The sequence below is a fragment of the Nicotiana sylvestris genome, chromosome 12 (assembly GCF_000393655.2).
Source record: "Nicotiana sylvestris chromosome 12, ASM39365v2, whole genome shotgun sequence".
Taxonomy (NCBI): Eukaryota; Viridiplantae; Streptophyta; class Magnoliopsida; order Solanales; family Solanaceae; genus Nicotiana; species Nicotiana sylvestris.
This window is the reverse complement of record NC_091068.1, coordinates 1,647,304-1,667,699: the sequence shown is the minus strand read 5'-3', so window position 1 is coordinate 1,667,699 and position 20,396 is coordinate 1,647,304. Positions and strand designations below refer to the sequence as shown.

General features: G+C 37.7%; 2 protein-coding genes across 2 annotated transcripts; one reads left to right on the top strand and one right to left on the bottom strand.

Moving 5' to 3' along the window:
• The first annotated feature begins 6,706 nt into the window (after positions 1 to 6,706).
• Positions 6,707 to 7,270, top strand: LOC138884252 (uncharacterized). The gene has a single exon (XM_070165321.1). It carries the CDS (start codon positions 6,707 to 6,709, stop codon positions 7,268 to 7,270), a length of 564 nt encoding a protein of 187 aa, XP_070021422.1.
• Positions 7,271 to 16,684: 9,414 nt separating this feature from the next.
• On the bottom strand, positions 16,685 to 20,193 carry LOC104238493 (1-aminocyclopropane-1-carboxylate synthase-like). The gene is made up of 4 exons (XM_009792861.2): positions 19,911 to 20,193; positions 19,249 to 19,380; positions 18,790 to 18,950; positions 16,685 to 18,099 (listed from the first exon to the last, which is right to left on the bottom strand). Exons 1-4 carry the CDS (start codon positions 20,076 to 20,078, stop codon positions 17,100 to 17,102), a joined length of 1,461 nt encoding a protein of 486 aa, XP_009791163.1. The 5' UTR covers positions 20,079 to 20,193; the 3' UTR covers positions 16,685 to 17,099.
• Positions 20,194 to 20,396: the final 203 nt, after the last annotated feature.

Here is a 20,396-nt window from a genome sequence, read left to right as displayed (position 1 = left end):
AAAATATATTACATATTTCTTTTCAATGATTTACCGAATTTTTTAATAACCTTTCATGGCTTTTCGGTTGGAATTGATAGTACTTGTTCCTCTGCATTCATGCCATCTACGGTTAATAGTATTTCATTATATGTATCGTCGTCTTCTTGAATTATTTCTGGAAGGCCAAAGTTTCCTCTCTCCACTTTAATCCAATCTTTGAATAAAACGGTAGTCTCCAAGGTATCTTCTGCCATTGAATGTCTGTGGTCTCCAAGTTAAAATCATGCTACACTGAAAGCGCTTTCGGAAGCTACTGATAAAGCTTGAATAGTTAGCACATCTCGGGCCATTCTTGAAAAAATTGGAAATGATTGTTCGTTTATTTTCCAATACTTTAGCAAGTCTTCATTCCCTTCATTATTGCAAATATCAATAAATCCTGCAAGTAAATAAACATCAAGCTCATTAATTTATGAAGATTGTGATTGACCAATCATTTGCTGAATAGCACCAAAAGGTCTATTTGCCGCAGTCTTTTTAAGAGGTTGAGAATATGAAGAAGTAGAGGCACCACTAGTTGGTGCAACACATTTTATTTGTCTTTGGTAAAAGTCATACACAGCTTTAGCATTATCTTGAATACTAGCCAAACATGTAGAAAGAGTTGGTCTTTGAGTTGGTTCTATTTCTAAATTAAGGTAAATTATTTCAAGAAGTGTCTATACACTAATAACTTTTACTTGAGGATGTAAAACAATAGCAATAATGTAAATAACAGGAATAAGGGAAAAATTATTTAAAATTTTCAACCATTATTATAATAGCATCTTTATAATTTTTCTTTTGCTTATACTCAAAAAATAACATCGAAATTCCAGCTATGTAAATTAACATGCTAGAAATAGTTGGATAACATACACCAGTAAATTCTGTAGTAGAGGCACCACTAGTTGGTGCAACACATTTTATTTGTCTTTGGTAAAAGTCATACACAGCTTTAGCATTATCTTGAATACTAGCCAAACATGTAGAAAGAGTTGGTCTTTGAGTTGGTTCTATTTCTAAATTAAGGTAAATTATTTCAAGAAGTGTCTATACACTAATAACTTTTACTTGAGGATGTAAAACAATAGCAATAATGTAAATAACAGGAATAGGGAAAAAATTATTTAAAATTTTCAACCATTATTATAATAGCATCTTTATAATTTTTCTTTTGCTTATACTCAAAAAATAACATCGAAATTCCAGCTATGTAAATTAACATGCTAGAAATAGTTGGATAACATACACCAGTAAATTCTGTAGTAGCATAGAAATTTTTTTCTAAAAAAATGAATAACATGAAAAGCGGTATCCCAATCATCATTTATTATCATATCGTGAACAGATTGAATATGAAAATTAAATATGTTGGTAATAGGCAATCGATATTCATAAGCAACAGACAACACATAATATACTGAATTCCATCTAGTTGCAACTTCTTGAGGAATTTATCTAAAGGGTAATTCATAAGATTCACAATGCATCTTAAATTCTCTACGTCTAGCAGGTATTTGAGAGCGAAAAGATATAACCAAATGCAAATCTAATTTTGTCAAGAGTAGTGCCAAATAAAGTAAGTCCATCATGAACAACTAAGTTATAAATATGACGTGCACATCTAATATAAAATACATTCGCAAAAGGTCGAGTTAATCTAGTTTTCAAAACTCCAATAGTAGAAGTGTTCTTAGAAGCATTATATAAAGTAATAGTAATAATTTTGTTAGAAAGTCCATAAAAATCACAAATTTCTTTAATTTGTTTAGAAATAAAAATACCAGTGTGTCGATCATCAACAAATTTATGACTAATAATGTATTTTTGCATATTCCAGTTGTTATCTATCCAGTGACATATAACTGTTAAGTAATCATAACCATTTACTTTACGACCTATGTCAGAAATGATAGAAACTCTACAATCTAAGTGGAAAAATAAATACCGTAAATATTATTGATATCCACGTTGGAATTTAAAAATATCACTTCTAATAGTTGCTCTAGAAAAATCTTGAAAAGCAGGATTATAGGTTTCTTATATGTAACAAACAAACCTGTGAGATGACGGAAAACTAAAAGGCAAATCCTCTACAATAACCATTTTTGCTATATTTTCTCTATCCTTTTTTGGTCATAATGGAGAAGACCTCCCGTCACAGAGTTAATTTGTGGTTGTACAGTATGAGAACCGTGCCTAACTGAGTAGGATTTGTTTCAGAACGGGGACCCCCTCCCTAGCAAGCCAAATATCTTTATGCTTAAGTTGCATATGCTTCATTAAACCTCCCGTCCCGCCATGACCAGATATATGTTTAAAAGTTAATTGTTGTTTACAAGTTTACAAATAGCCTTTTCATTAGCCTTATCCTGCATAAACCATTGCCAATAAATTAATCTTTTTTTTAACTGGTTCTCTAGTGGAAGGTAATGGAACATCAGCTCCCAACTGAGATTGACTCTGAGTTGAAGTTGCAGGAGCAGGACTAGTAGGTGTTTCATTTAAGTCCTTTCTTCCTCACTAAAAAATATCAAAATTACCATAATGTGCTTGTAGTGTTTCGTGATATAGTGGTTGATAATTAACATTAACAACATGATATTCAGGTGTTTCATCTACGTGAGTGAAGTCGTCGACATGAGTAGGAGTATTAGAGCTAGACCCTTAGACAATTTTTAAGCACATTTTTCACTAGTTTAGGAGCCATTAGGAGCAATTTCTATTAATTAATAATTAAAATAAAAATAAATAATAACACAAGTACAAAAAAATGCAAAAATTAATAAGAGTTCGAACGGATGTACCAAACACCGACATAAATGTCGATGTATAATTGATGTAGATGGAGAAATTGCTCCAAAGAGTAGTGTAGCGCCAAAAAAACTATACGCAATCAAATACTTGATGTTGATGTTTGAAAAGTTATACTAAAATAATCTATAAACGTTAATTACAATTAGAGATAGAGAGAGAGAGAATTAGAGAGATATTAGAGTTTTTGAATGAAAATTGAAAGAATGAAATATGGTATTTATAATTTTAAAATAGAGCTAAAGTGTATTCGAACAAACTTAGGGAAAAACATAAATTAGGGGGTATGGGGGATGTTGGGGGGATAGGGAGGCAAAAATAGTGGTTTTTAGCCGTTGGCTAACGGTATAAAATGGCTATTTTTTTAATAAAAATAATGCCGTTGGGTTACTGGTGCGGGTCCTATACTGGTACAGTACCTTAAGGGTACTTCCGGTACCGGTACTATGGGTACTAAATTGGGTACTCTACCATTACCCTTACCCTCCACCCCAAAATCCTCTACCCCTACGAAACCATCGGAGTGGTACGGTCCGGTACGTGTACCCGTAATACCGTACCATTAGACAGCCCCGGTATGAAATAATAATGAACCCTTTCGGAAACAACAAATTGTATGTTGAAGATTGATATATGGCTATAATTCATGATTTAGCACATTACGTGCCTTGCATTCTACATGCGTTAATGATAAATTATACTTTATTTGCGCGTAATGGAGTCTATTTTATGTGTAGGTGAATTGAAGATGAAAGTAGAGAAAAATGGATACTTAACATTGAAAATATGTTCGAGAACAATAAAATGGAGAGGCCAGGCGAAAGCCAGCCAAATGTCAGGCTGAACAAGGCATTAGCTTGGCGACGCCAGCCAAAGGCCAGGGTGAACCAGGCTTAGCCTGGCGAGGCTAGCCAAAGGCCAGGCTGAGGCTAGCGTTAGGCTGGAGACGCTAGGCTTGGGGCCAGGCAAAAGCCAGCCAAAGGCCAGGCTAAGGCTAGGCTGGTGACGCCAGGCCTGAGGCCAGGTCCAGTCCGAATTTTGAAGACTTAAATTGTTTCCCGGCTTGACTAGGATTTGACCTCATCCCTTTATCTTTACTCTGTAATTTAATTATGCAAATTACTTTGGATATTGTTACTATGAGTATGAGTAGCTAAACGCCTAATCTAGGGTTTTGATGGAACCTATTGGAGGATGATTTTCTTGTTACATTAATATAAATTTGCCAGAGTATTCTCTATATTTGTTCAACTATATGCTTATTGATGTTGATTGAAGGGCCCTCGATTAACTGTTCCTATTTAGTATGTATTACTTGGAAGAGAGTGTATATTTAGGTAGTTGTTGAATAACATCACTCCTAACATATATGAGGGATCAATACAAAGGGTTTAAAGGTAGGATTAGGGATAACGAAAGGTTGGTGCGATCTAAGTGAGATGTACTTAAGGCTAGCTAGCATAATTCAGGAGAAGATGTCTACTATATTATTGTAATTACTCGGGAGAGAGTTACGACAGTCAGAGAGCTCATGATCGATAGAGAAGACTTAGGCAAATTTATAGAAAACATAGCGGAAAGGATTCTGACAATAGGGGAAATCAGAACCTTAGATCATTCCAATTCTTATTTACAACCCGTTCATAGGTAGTTCTTAATTATTGCATTTTCATTACGTAATATTTAGTTAGTAAACATCCAATCTATTACTTAAATATTTCTGAAGATTGAATACGTGAAATTGTGTGTGTTCGACAGCTGTGATTGATAGGTTAATTTCCTATGGGATTCGACTCTGGACTTGTTAACCGGGATATATTTGCAGCAATCGCTTTGTCCTTTTTATAAGGCATAGTTGGGCATGATCAAATTTTGGCGTCGTTAGCGGGGAATTAAAGGTGTTATTAATTGCAGCTAAAAGAAGTGCTAAAATTCTTAGCGTAGTCAATTTTCTTCAATTCAAACCAAGTACATTGAAATTCTAACGTTTGTAGTATTGGGTGTTATAGGTGCATACCTAGAAACTCATCAAGAATTGGTGAATTGTTCCAAGCATTATCAGATCCTGAGAAAGTTTTCAAGGCACTGAATCATGCAAACAAGAAAGGCAAACAACAACATAACTCAACAGAACAAATCGAACCAGACATGGATGACGGAGTAGAAAATCTAAACAATAGAAATAATGCAAATGACCCGAACAATCAGGGTGTGGTGCCTCTTGTGCCAGAAGCATCATTGTATGACTGGGCACAACCCACCGCCAACAATCTGGCAACTGTAATTGCATTCCCTCAGATACAAGCAGAATCATTTCAAATCACAAATAACATACTGCATTTGTTGCAGAACAAGAGACTGTTCCCAGGGTCATACGTTGAAGATCCTCAGTAGCATCTGAAGAATTTCCTGTCGATATGTGCCACGCAAAGGCAATATAATGTGACACCGGAAGAAATAAGGCTATTGTTGTTTCGATTCTTAGTGACGGAAGCAGCTCAGATTTGGCTTAATTCACTCCCCATAAACTCCATCACTACTTGGGAGAAATTAGTCAAGCAAATTATGAACAAATTCTACCTACCCAATAAGACTGCTCAACAAATTAATGAGATATTGAGCTTCAGACAGAAACCAACAAAGACATTACAAGAAATGTGGGAGAGGTTCAAGGGTCTGCTGGTTAAGTGTCCACATCATGACATTCCAGAGTAGATGTTGGTGCAGCGATTTTACATGGGATTGGCAGATAGCTTGAAGGCCAATGTTGATGCTTCAGCGGGTGGAGCATTTTTGAGCAAAACATTTAGAGAAAGCAAGATCTTACTTGACAAGATGACCCAAAACTCAGGATGGATGACAAGGGACTCTCCAATCACTCCTGTAGTTCACTTAATGGCTTTAGACCCAACTAACTCCATAGCTAAAAATATGGCCACTCTAGTGACACAAGTGAGCATCCCCACCAAAAAGATTGATGAAACGAGCCAGAAGCAGCAGGGTACACATAGTTTATACAACTAATGGGGGCTTATGTACATCATGAATTAATCAACCATATGTTTGCTTGTGGAGTGAGGAAGGTGATAACCAGCAATATGAGGAAAATATAAACTATGTGGCCAACTATGGGGGACAGAGGCAAGGTGACCAGAATTGGGGTTAGCAGAATCAACAATATAGAACATCTAGTAGTACAACAACACCAACAATCTTAGGGCTATGCAACCACAGGGTCAAGTGGTGCCTTACCAAAGGCAACATGGTTAGAACTAGTAAAATCAGCAGCAGGCTTATCAACAACCTCAACAACAACAGATTGTGAGACACGATGATGAGTTTGCTGAACTTAAGGGGATGATGCAACAATTGATTGGGTCCACTGGAAAAATAACTGAAAGAGTATACTCACATGAATCAGCGATAAAGAATATTGAGATTCAATTATGACAGATTTTGATGGCTTTAAATAATCGTCCCCAAGGAACGTTACCTGCAAACACACAAATCAATCCAAAGGAGAAGGGCCGGAAACAGCTTATGGCAGTGAGTCTATGAAATGGTAAAGACCTAGATCTGGAGCAAGAAATCGCTCATGAAAGCTGACCTGCTGAAACACTAGTGCCAATACCCATTGAGATAGATGATTCAATAGTGTTAACTGAGGTGATAGTACAAAATGCACAAGAGAACACCAACAAAGAAAAATAGGTTGTAAGGGAGACTAAGGTAGCATAGGAAATGACAGTAGAAGCAGTGCCTGAACAAGAAAAAAAATCAAATAACAGGGAAGAAGCGATGTCCAGCAACATTCCCACAGAGATTGGCCAAGTATTAGAAAGATGAGCAGTACAAGTAATTCTTGGAGATGTTGAAGCAAATTCAGGTAAACATTCCATTGATTGATGCCTTAAAGGAAATTCCTGGTTATGCAAAAATGATGAAGGACTTGATGTCTCGTAAGTTCGACTTTCAAGACTTGGCCATGGTTACACTGACTCAGACATATAGTGTTGTTGTGATGAGACCCATAGCCGAGAAGCTGTCTGACCCAGGGAGTTTCATAATCCCATGCACAATATGCAACTATGTGTTTGCTAAGACACTGTGTGACTTGGGGGAGAGCATAAACTTGATTCCACTGGCTATATATAAAATATTGGGCATTGGAAGAGCTAGACCCATGTCCATGTTACTACAGCTGGCTGTCCGGACAGTGAAAAGGCCCTCCGATATTCTCGATGATGTATTAGTACAGGTTGGAAAGTTTATGTTCCTAGCAAATTTTGTCATTCTTGACTGTCGGGTTGACGAGGAAATTCTCATAATTTTGGGAAGACCATTCTTAGCCACTAGGAGAGCTCTAATTGACTGTGAAACTGGAGAGCTCAAAATGAGATTAAATGATGAAGAGATAACATTCAACGTGTAGAAATCTATGCGGCGACCAAGTGAATTTGCTAATTGCTCACTAATAGATGCCGTGGATGTAATTTTGGAGGAGGAAGATGAGACATTGAACACTAAAGACCCTCTAGCAGCCTGTCTCATGAACTTAGATGAAGCCAATGGAGAAGACTTGTTGGAGTGGTACTTGCTCTTGAAGGCCAAGGTTTTTGGAGAAGGGAGCTCGAATTTGAGCCTTTGCACTTAGAGGAAAGAAAAACTCCTCCAGCTAAGCCATCGATAGAAGAGCCACCAAAGTTGGAACTAAAGCCACTACCACATCATCTCAGGTATGCCTTCTTAGGACCTAACTCAACTTTTCTTGTTATTATCTTATCTAGGTTGTTAGATGTGTGTAGGCAGAACAACTTTTGCAGGTACTGACGGAGTGCAAGACTGCAATTGGTTGGACCATTGCAGACATTAAGGGTATCAGCTCGGCCTTCTGTATGCATAAGATTTTATTGGAAGATGGGCACAAACCTTTTAGAGAACATCAAAGAAGGCTGAACCACAATATGAAAGAAGTGGTGAAGAAAGAAGTGATCAAGTGATTAGATGCGGGAATCATACTCCCCATCTCTGACAGCAACTGGGTCATCCTAGTTCAGTGTGTGCCAAAAAAGGGAGGTATGACGGTAGTGAAAAATGAGAAGAACGAATTGATCTCTATACGAACAGTCACAAGTTGGCGAATCTGTATGGATTATAGGAAGTTGAACTTAGCTACCCGGAAAGACCATTTCCCACTGCTATTCATTGATCAGATGCTGGATAGATTGGCAGGGAGGTCCTACTTTTGCTTTCTATATGGGTACTCGGGGTATAATTAAATCTCTATTGCCCCGGAGGACAAAGAGAAAACATTGTTTACCTGCCCTTATGGAATTTACGCTTTTCGGAGAATGCCGTTTGGTCTATACAACGCACTTGCCACATTTCAAAGGTGCATGATGGCCATCTTCATGGATATGTTAGAGGAAATAATAGAGGTTTTCATGGATGACTTCTCAGTGGTGGGGAACTCATTCGATGATTGCCTTATGAACTTGAGAAGAGTATTGAAGAGGTGTATCGAGACGAATCTGGTACTCAACTGGGAAAAATACCATTTCATGCTACAGGAAGGTATAGTCTTGGGGCACCTAGTGTCGAGTAAAGGCATTGAGGTAGATCGTGCAAAGGTTGATATGATAGAAAAGCTTCCACCACCCACTTCCGTCAAAGCAATCAGAAGTTTCCTTGGGCACACCGATTTCTATAGGAGATTTATAAAATATTTTTCCAAAATTGTTAAACCCTATTATAAATTGCTTGAAAAAGATCACCCTTTTGTGTTTTCTGATGACTGCAGGGTATCGTTTGAGGAACTGAAGAAGAGATTGGTAATAGCACCTATCACAGTTTCCCCTGACTAGGAGCAACCAGTTGAGCTGATGTGTGATGCTAGTGACTATGCTGTGGGAGCAGTTCTTGGGCAGCGAAAAGATAAAGCCATGCATCCAATATAATACACAAGTAGAACGATGAGTGGAGCCTAGCTAAATTACAGTGTGACCGAGAAGGAGATGCTAGCAGTGGTGTTCGCATTTGACAAATTAAGGTCATACCTGATAGGCTCGAAGGTAATTGTTTATACTGACCATGCTACTCTCATGTACTTAATCGAGAATAAGGAGTCAAAAATGCGCCTAATTTGATGGGTGCTACTGCTATAAGAATTCGATTTAGAAATCTGTGACCGAAAAGGACGGAGAACCAATTAGATGATCACTTGTCTAGGCTGGAAAAAGTTGAGAAGAAGGTTGAGGTAGAAGAGATTCCGGAAGCTTTCTCATATGAACAACTATTAGCCACAAATCTTGAGGAAGCGCCATGGTATGCAGACATTGCAAACTACCTGGCGAGCGATATTGTTCCTTATGTCATTTCCTCTATCCAAAAGAAAAAGTTCTTTTGTGATTGTCACATGTATTATTGGGATGAGCCTTACCTATTCAGGATTTGTATTGATAACATGATCCGGAGATGTATCCCCGAGATAGACCAGTCTTCTATTTTGTAGGCATGCCATGCGTCACCATATGGTGGGCATTTCGGGGGAGTAAGGACAGCTGTGAAAGTCTTGGAGTTGGGCTTCTATTGGCTAACATAGTTCAAAAATGCTCATTTATGGATAAAGGGTTGTGATGAATGCCAACGAACCGGGAATATTTCCCGTCGACATGAGATGCCTATGAACCCAATTCAGGAGGTAGAAGTGTTTGATGTTTGGGGAATCGATTTCATGGGGACTTTTGTCAGCTCATATGGTAGCAAGTACATACTCGTTGTTGTGGACTACGTGTCTAAATGGGTGGAGGCTGCAGCGCTCCCTACAAATGATGCAAAGGGGGTATTTGGTTTTTTGAGAAAGAATATATTCACCCGATTTGGCACTCCAAGGGCAGGAATCAGTGACGGAGGCACTCACTTTTGTAATCGAGCCTTCACGAAGTTGTTAGAGAAGTATGATGTACGCCACAAGGTTGTCGCCCCATATTATCCATAAACGAATGGTCAAGTGGAAGTTTCGAACAGAGAGATAAAGAGTGTGTTGACTAAGACTGTGAATGCTACTAGAATAGATTGGGCGAGAAAGTTAGATGATGCACTCTGGGCTTATCGAACCTCTTTCAAAACTCCAATCGACATGTCACCATACAAGTTGGTGTTTGGGAAGGCGTGTCACCTACCGATGAAGTTGGAGCATAGAGCTTTGTGGGTGTTGAGGCAGTTGAATCTCGATATTGAAGCTGTGGGAACAAGTAGAGTCACGGAGTTGCATGAGCTTGATGAGTTTCGATATCACGCTTTTGAGTCAAGATTATACAAGGAGAGAATGAATGTGATACATGATAAAAATATTATTGAACGGATTTTTAAACCCGGAGATAGGGTATTGCTATAAAATTCAAGACTGAGGTTATTTTCGGGAAAATTAAAGTCAAGATGGTCAGGGCCATTTCGTGTAGTTGAAATTCATCCCACTAGCGCCGTAGAGGTTGTTGCGGAAACTGTCTCTCGCAAGTTCAGAGTTAATGGACACAGATTAAAACATTATGTAGGCATGGATGAAGCAAAGGTAGTGTCAGTGATTCATTTGATCGAGCCTCCGATGTTGAGCGTACCTTAAATGCGCTTACCTGCATCGTGTTGCGACGTTGAATTAGGCGCTTTATGGAAGGCAACCCATTGGACTGTTGTATTCGTCGTGCCACGACATTAACTAAGGTGTAGTTGATTTTTAGTGTAGTTAGAATTTTTCTTTTTGTTTTTAGGTACTAAAAAGTTTGTAGGTGAGTTTGGGCGAGTCGAGTAGGATTTAAGCGTCACCTGACATACACCAGGAGCTGGGGCTGGCAAAGCCAGGCTTAACAAGGCCTTAGGCTGGCCACGCCTGGCTAACGCCAGGTAAGTATTTCAGCCCACTTTTAGTTTTTTCTCTTTATTTTAGTCGAACTTAACCTCACATACACTCCTTAAAACACTAAACACAAGAAATTTCACAAGAACACAAACAAACTGCACGATTTGCTTTCTCACCCACACACACTCACCAGCATATTGCCATAGTTGTCTTTCCCACCCCCATTGAAGTCAAGCTTAGTCTTGCCATTCTTTCGCACTCATCAAAAATTCTCAGGCAGATCCCTCCTCTCAAAAGCTTCAAAGGTATGATTTGATCTTTTTCCTTTGTAATTTCGAGTTGGGTACATGTATTGAGTTGGTGGTTGTTCTTCATTGTTGGTAGTTGTTCTTTATTGTAGTATTGAGTTTGTGTGCCCCAAACCCCATGAACCCCATAGGAATGGTGCTGCGATTGTGAAAACATGTGGTAATACGGAACCCCAAGCCGATTTGGGAGGATGAGGCAATCCCTCATTTCCATACGAACTCCCATGGCGCTAGTGCTTGTTAAATGTTTGATATAATGCCTCAATGGCATTCCTTGTCCCTATTTGAGCCCGAGTCTCCGGGATTAATAAACTAGTGTTATGTAGTCGTGCACCACATTAAAATATTAAGTGTGGGTTGGATTGCGGGTAGCCCATGTATTGTGGTTTGATTCTAATATTAAGAAACTACGAGGTGAAGTCTGAGTAACCTCGGCAAGTTGGGAAAGATTATGTGTGTAGTGTGTAATGTAGCATTATCTGACTACTGCTTAATTGTGTAGGAACGAAGATGCCTCCCAGAAAAGACACAGGCAAAGGAAAGGCCACTTCAACTGCCCAAGCTAAAGCAAAGGCGACCTCCGCACCTCCTCCAAAGAAAAGAAAATGGGGAGAAGCTAACTCTAGTCTGAGTGGCGCACAAGCTGCGGCAGCTATAGATGCCACACGTCCACAACCCCAAGGCCAATGGGAGTTTGGCATAAATAGCATACCTCTGCATACGAGGGATTGGTACAGGCATTGTAGGCCTAAACATGTCCATTCGGAAGGAGGTATACAGGAATGCAGCGTGAAAGTGAAGTATCCGGCGATTTGGAAAGGCATCTAGGATTTGGGGTTAAGCTATGTTTTTAAGAACACAGGGGACATCAATCTCAACCTAGTCAGGGAATTCTATGCGGGGTTAGACCTACAGGACACTGAGGAGCTGGTGCCAATCCATGGACGCTTGATAGATTTTTCGGCCAAGGCCATAAGTGACTTTTTAGGTGCGCCAAATGTTCCTGTGGAGCCATTGGACCAATTCATTCACTGGCCTACATATAGAGAGCTGAGGCACACGCTCTGTGGGGTGGAGTCTACTGCTGCATGGGTTCGGGATAAGGTAACAAACTGTCACAAGAGGTTCCCTAAGAAGAAGATGAAGGCAGAGGCTCAGGTGTGGCTTAAGTTGATAAACGCACGGCTCCTACCGTGCAATCATGACACGCTTGTGAGCCGTGAGAGGACCTGTGTGCTATACTTCCTTATGATAGGGCAGAGGGTAAATGTGGGTCATCTGATTCGCTACCAGATATCATCAGTGAGAACGAGTAAGAAAATTGTTCGAATGCCACTTCCTAATTTCTTGACTCGGTTCCTACAACACGAGGGGGTTGAGGAGGAGCCTGAGTTTGACCACACTATCGATCATCTCATCCGACAAACATACATCACTAATCTTTGGCTGAAAGACGAGGCTGGTACTCCTCATTGACAGGTGCTGAGCACAATGCACGTGATGATAGTTATATGGCCCATCTCTATGGGATGATGCATTTGCGGCTGCGGATAAGGGGTTGCGTGGACACATCTGAGGAGAGGACTGAATTGGAGCAATGATACCTGCTCAATGCTGATGCCCAACAGCTGGTTGGTGTAGGAGATGGATACAGACTCCCCGCTGATGAGGATGTCAACACACTGGAGAAGTCTGAGGCAGAGCCACAACAGTCAGATGGTGAGGGAGATAATGATGAGGAGAAGGACGAACATGATGAAGAGTGGAGAGCGTCAGAGGATGAAGATGTTGCTCTACTCTTTTTATTTCTTATTTTGTCAAATTGTGCATGCACTGAGGACATTGCATGATTTAAATATGGGGTGGGAACTTGTAAATATTAGTAGTTGTTAACTGTTTTTGTTGTTGTAGTAAGTGTCACTTTCGTTAGCTAATTGTGTTAGTTAATTGTTTTAAGAATTTGTTTTTATTTTTAGAATTTGTTTTTTTATTTTTGTTTTTCTTGTTAGTTGTTTTTAGGCAGAAATTATAAAATAAATAAATAAATAAAAACATAAAAATGTTGGACTTTTCCCGACTGTGGATCTTCTAGACAATTTTCTTAAGGGAAGTATGTCTAAAGAAAATACCAAAAAAAAAATTTCGTAGGTAGTGTAGCAATTCTCCCTTGATTCTCCGAGGTTTTTTTAGTTGAACTGGGTGTAGGTAGTTTAAATTTTTAGGAGTAGGAACCACGTGGCTATGCATTTAATTGCAGCAATATCTCTGAGCCTTGTGATGCCTTGAGAATAGTCAATATTCTGGTTGTGACGCTTAGGCTCAATTTTTGACTCTAGGATAAATACCTTAAATCGTAGATTCTTAAATTTGCTTAATTGCTTTGACTGGAGTGTCGTGATAAAAATCAATCCTGAATGAGTTATGTGTCGTATTTGTGTGAGGTTTGTATGTATCATGTGCATTGCATTTGATGTCTAGAACTTGCCCCGTGTATGTGCAAAGCGAAATAGTAGTCTTATTCAGTTTGAGAAGTGATATAGGCAGTTCTTTGTTAAGCCCCATATATATAGAGTACCCACCTAAATATTATGTATCATAGTTAACTCCTTTGAGCCTATAATCTTGTTTCTTTGATAACCACATTACAAGCCGTATCCTTTGTTTGAATCGACCATATATTTGAACCTTGTCACCTCTCATGAGTACTTGAATTGTAATGAATTATAAAAAAGTTAAAGTGTGGGATGGTGGGTTGGCTTTTGAGAGGAACAAGTGAAATAAGGAGAAAGGTGCACCGTATGAAGAAAAAATGTGTCAATAAAAGCCATTTGGATAGAAAAAGAAACAAAAAAGAAAGAAATAAGTATGGGCTTGAAGGTTAAAGTGTTTGTATTAAAGTGCTTAAAGGAGGTGTAGTCACTTATATCTAAATGTATCCTATCCGACCCACAGCCTACATTATAACCAATAAAAGTCCTATTTGATCTTAGACCGAATGAACTCGATTAGTGGAGTATTACACTACAAGCAAGCTTATGGTACATCATTTGGGGTCTGAGAGCGAGTGAGTTTTTCCTATCTTGAGTTTCTATGTTATTAAAATTCATTGTGTGTGGAACTAAGCTCTTTGATTGGGTGAGGGCACATGATTCATAAAGGAATGGTAATGTTGTTGACCTCCATGTTAGAGTAAGTAAGTGAATTGTGAATAAGGCATGGTATTTGTGAGTCGATTCTTGAGGCAAGGATGTCACACCTTTGTGCTTAAACTATTTTAAAGATTCTTGGTATAATGAGTTAAGGGAATTGTTTAATAGGTTGTGTCCATGAGTGCAGTTGATTGTTCGAGGACGTGCAATGTTTAAGTGTGGGGTATTGATGTGTGTCTATAATTCATGGTTTAGCACATTATGTGCCTTGCATTCTACATGCGTTAATGATAAATTACACTTTATTTGTGTGTAATGGAGTCTATTTTATGTGTAAGTGAATTGGAGATAAAAGTATAGCAAAAGGGATACTTACACGTTGAAAGTGTGCTCGAGAACAGTGAAAAGGAGAGGCCAGCCAAAGCCAGCCAAAGGCCAGGCTCAACCAGGCTTTAGCCTGGCGACGCCAGCCAAAGGCCAGGCTGAGGCTGGCGACGCTAGGCCTAGGGCTAGGTCCAGTCCGAGTTTTGAAGACGTACATTGTTTCCCGGCTTGATTAGGATTTGACCTACACGTTTAGGTCTTGTCCTAAACATATAAATAGGCCCAAAAACGCAACTTTGAAGGACTTTTGCAACCGGAGGCAAGAATATCTCATGGAACACTACTTAGGAGTTAGAATCATCGATTTCTACATCCCTTGTATCTTTACTCTGTAATTTAATTATGCAAATTACTTTGGATATTGTTACTATGAGTATGAGTAGCTAAACTCCTAATCTAGGATTTTGATGTAACCTATTGGAGGATGATTTTCTTGTTACGTTAGTATAGATTTGCTAGAGTATTCTATCTATTTGTTCAACTATATGCTTATTTCTGTTGATTGAAGGGTCCTCAATTAACTATTCCTATTTAGTATGTATTACTCGGGAGAGAGTGCATATTTAGGTAGTTTTTGAACAACATCACTCCTAACGTATATGAGGGATCAATACGAAGGGTTTAAAAGTGGGATTAGGGATAATGAAACCTTGGTGCGATCTAAGTGCAATGTACTTAAGGCTAACTAGAGTAATTCGGGAGAATATTTCTAGTATATTGTTGTAATTACTCGGGAGAGAGTTACTACAGTCAGAGAGCTCATGATCGATAGAGAAGACTTAGGCAAATTTATAGGAAACGTAGCGGAAAGGATTCCAACAATAGAGGAAATCAGAACCTTAGATCATTCAAATTCTTGCTACAACTCGTTCGTAGTTAGTTTTTAATTATTGCATTTTCATTAAGTAATATTTAGTTAGTAAACATCCAATCTATTACTTAAATATTTCTAAAGATTGAATATGTAAATTTGTGTGGGTTCAATAGTTGTGATTGATCGGTTAATTTCCTGTGGGATTCGACTACGAACTTGTTAACCGGGATATATTTGCAGCGACCGCTTTGTCCTTTTTATAAGGCATAGTTGGGCGTGATCAAAGATAATGCTGAAAGCATGAAATCATAAGGTGTGACATAATTTTACAATTATGAAAAAGTTAACTTCTCAAAGAAGTTTGATATTCTACCAGGAAAACAAGATTAGCTATGAAACTTGTCGCTAAATAGTCGTAACTAATGGGATTTTTTGGTAATTCATCGCTAATCCGCCATTAAATAGGGCAACGATGTATTGTTATTTAACTATAGAATTTGTTAGTAGCTAATTTCTGGTTTTATTGTTGTTATTAAATCTACTCTTTACTGCTTTCTCTCTATATCTTTGTTCATCATCCCCGTAGAGAATAAGATACGGGAAGCTAGATTGAGATGGTACGCCATGTGAAGAGGAGTACATAGGCCCCGATAAAGAGGTGTGAGAGATTGTCCATGGTAAAGCATTGAGAAGAGGTAGAGGTAGGCCTAAGAAGTCTTGGGGAGAGGTGATTAGGCAGGACATGACACAACTCCAGCTTACCGAGGACATGACCCTTGATAGGAGGGTGTGGAGGTTGGGAATTAGTGTAGAAGGTTAGTCTATAGGCGGGCATATCTCCTTTTCATGCCGGTTGCATTAGTATTAGTCTTGTATGTTTGTATCTGCTTGTCTGCAACTTTCTTGTACTATTTGTTGGTTCGTTTGCTTCGATTATTTTATCTCTGATTCACTTTATTACCTATCTCGCTGTTGTTCCAATTATTATTTCTGTTTCTTTTTATTTTTTCTATGAGTCCGGGTCCTTTCGAAAATATCCTCTTTACCTTCACAAGATATGAGTAAAGTCCGCGTACATTCTACCCTTACCAAATCCTACCTACTATATTGGATTACACTGAGTTTTTTGTTGTTATTGTTGTTGTAATACCTTTAAATAAATCAATCTCTACACATCTAACTGGTAGATTTTAGCATCCTCAAATATGATGCATGATATATAGAGTGTTAAGCAGAGATGAAATAATTTGACAAAGTCAAAATCTTCTACTGTATAACTATTTTTATTATACATGGGATGACGGATTAACAAAACAAAAAGTAGGCATCTGAGTAATTATTACTAAAAAATGATGGATATCCTCTGCATTTGCCTCTTGAAAACAGATTACAACTTGAGTCACCTTTATAATTACAAGAAGATATACAGAAAAACCAAGAACAAATTAAAAAATTCCACAATAAAGCCCATTTGATTGCTTTTTGCAGTCATAGTATAGGCAAAAACTCAAATAAAAAAAAAATTAAAGAATCTCTATGAACTTTTATTCTATGTTTTGTAATTAGACCTACCAATCACTACTACAACTATAGAACTCATCCTCCTCCAATTAGACGGATGTATCATGTACTCATTGAAATAGTCGACGTGTACACAAGCTGATCTGGACGCTTGTTTGTCGACGTGTACATAAGCTGATCTAGACGCTCAGTGAAATAATCGACGAGTACGCAAGCTGATCTGGACGCCATTAAGTCCTCGCCTGGACCATAGGAGAAGACATTGGAGAGTGAGGAGAATTCATGAAAGGAGAGTTCATGAAATCATCCAATCTTCTAAATGATAAACTAATTTCAAGTTTGCTCCTTCTACATTGTTTCTTGGTAGCAACTTCAATTAATCCCTTTCTTTGTAGCACAAAATGTCTAATTCTTCTCAATGCAACTCTCATAGTTTCATCATCCATATTAGCAAAACAAACTCTAAACCAACCAGGCTCAGAACAATGAAATGAAACACCAGGTGAAACATTGAGTTTAACTTCATTTATAATTATATGCCAAAGATCCAATTCAGCTTCAAATGTTGACTCTTTAAGTAATCTTCTCAAATCCATCCAAAAAAATAATCCACCATTACTCTTCAATGTACAAATTCCAACTTGTGCTAATCCCTTAGTGAACAAACCATGCCTTTGTGACAATCTCACTGAGCTCTTCGCGATGAAATTTTCAACGAAAATCTCATCCGATAGCATGGAAGCAATCAAGAATTGCGTTTGTGTTGAAACGAGTCCAAAACTTGACATTTTTCTAGCACAATTCACCACTACGTTGTTGTATGAGTAAATAATCCCGACTCTGAATCCAGGGAATCCCAAATCTTTCGACAGGCTATAAACAATATGTACCAAATTTTCATTGCATCCATTAACTTCCTGCATTACTTCGGATATACTGATGAAATCGGGCTGGCTAAAGACCGTTGCAGCGTAGATTTCGTCGCATACTAAGTGGATGTTTTTGTCATTGATGAAACTTAGTATGTCTTTTAATGTTTCCCTGTCCAAGACTGTGCCTAATGGATTTGATGGATTGTTTATAAGTAAGCCTTTTATTCTGATATTTGATTCTTGAGCTTTTTCATATGCAGATTCTAAGGCTTCTTTTGTGATCTTGAAATTGTTTGAACTCTCACAAACAACAGGAAATAGTTGCACTCCAGTTCTCCACCTCAAATCTCTATCAAATCTGCAATATAGATATGAAAATTACTACTAAATACTTCTGTAATCAAGTCTACTATTACTATTAAAGATAGCTGTTTTTGGGACAAATAAGAAATAATTCATAATGGTCCAAACTAGTACTCCTACTATTCCAATTTATGTGACATTTTTCGCTTTTCGAGATTCAAACTTCGTAATTTTGACCATGCATTTAGATAAAGAATTTTTCTGTTTTTCGAAATACAACAACAACAGCAAAAACCAATTAGTTTCTAACAAGTGGGGTCTGAGAAATTTAATTGGTACGCAGCCTTACCCCTATACTGAAAGGGCAGAGAGAGTGTTTCCGATTAACCCTCGGCTAAAGAAGTTTTTCGAAATACAATTTACATATATGAAAACTGCGTAAAAAATACTATAAGTCAAGATAATTAATAATTCTAAAAAAAGGCATATGAAAAAATTATTGTTAATGAGAACTGAAAATTAGACCTCAAAACAACTGAAATTAGACCTCAAAGGTAGAGAATCTTATGATCATGATTCTTAAAAGGAGAACTGTTGTAGCAAGTTATCTGTCTTATTTTTTAGATTACAAATTCTGCCTAATATGCACAATTGTATGTAATTATCTTTTAAGTGACCTGACATTATATAAAAAATTTAAGCTCCTTTAAAAATGATAAAAATTTTAAAAAAAATGACAACTTACCCTGGATAATATGGTGTTGGAACCAAAAATGCATCACCAGGATCAGCCAAACAAAATGCTAGAGTTTCATGAGCTCCAGTTGCCCCTCCACTCATAACAATGTGATCTGGATCAAATGTGACTTTGTCTCCTCTCACTTTTTCCATAAATCTTGAAACTGCCTGTAAATTCACAAAATTATTAGTAATAAGAAAAGAACAGTACTGAAGGGAGCCTTGGCGTAACTGATAAAATTACTGTCATGTGACCAGGAGGTAACATGTTCAAGCTGTAAAAACAACCTTTTGAAGAAATGCAGAGTAAGACTGCGTACAATATACTCTTATTCGGCCCTTCCCTGACCCCGCGCATAGCGGGAGCTTAGTGCATCAATGTAACGATATGGGCAGTAAAGATTCATATATATATAGTCAATCACAACTTTATTGCTTGGAATTGAGACGTAATTATTGTTGTTACCTTTCTAAATTCTGGCAAACCATGATAGTCTTGAAAAATAGCTATATCCTTGAAATCTTGAGCTCCTTCAGCTGTGCAAATGGAGGCTTTTGGGTTGTTGACTACCCATTCTTGAATTAAATCAAAACAAAGCTGCAAAAATATCATATGAAAACACAAATTGTTAATTTCAAGAAAAGGAAAGATCAAAGACGGATCCAAAATTTAAATTTAATGAGTTCAACTTTTGAGAATCTTAGCTTTGAACAAATATATTTTTAAAACTTTAGACTGAAATTTTATAGGGTTTTTATATACTTATGTTCCATGTTCCGTGTCTTAGTACTGGATTCAGTCGGACCCAGAAAAAGTTGATCCCGACCAAGCTATGTTGCTCGAAACTTCTAAAAATGTTGTCTTACCTGTATCAGATACTCAAAAATATATAGTTTTTCAAAGATCCAACACACACCCGGCGATACTTTTGAAGAGTCCGACTAACGTAATTAAGAAAAGGGAAACGAGCTATGTTGCTCGGACATTCCAAAAATATTGCCACACTTGTATCGGATCCTCTAAAATGTATAGCTTTTAGAGGATCTGACACACATTCGACCGTACTTTTGAAGAGTCCGAGCAACATATAAAGAGAGAGTAGCCATTGTTTGAACTGTTTCTCATACCTGATTTTCAGCCAAACCCATCTGAATAACACCATTAGGGTTTTTTATTAGATGAAAAGGATCATTTTCATAAGCTTTCCAACCATCAAAATATGCTGAGTTTTCACCATGTCCATCACTTGTTGCTATTTTTGAAAGAAGTTTATTATTGCCAGAAATAAATCCCATTTTCTTCTAAATCCTTAAGGAAAAAAAATCAAAGGTTATATCAAGAAAAAATGATTTTTTTTTTTGGGGGCTAATTTGGTAGAGTTTATTTGGAGAAATTAAAGAGACTTTGAAATGTTAGTTGGTAGAATGGACATGAAATGAGGACCTATTTATAATAGTATTTGTTTTGACTCCATTATTTTTTGTGGTAAAGAAATTTCCATGAAATAGAGGACATAGAATTTAAAAAGCAATTTCCTAATTTGGAAGTATATGGCTGCTTAATTAGTGCGTAATCAATATGGTAATAACGCATTAGTGATAAACTGAAAATGA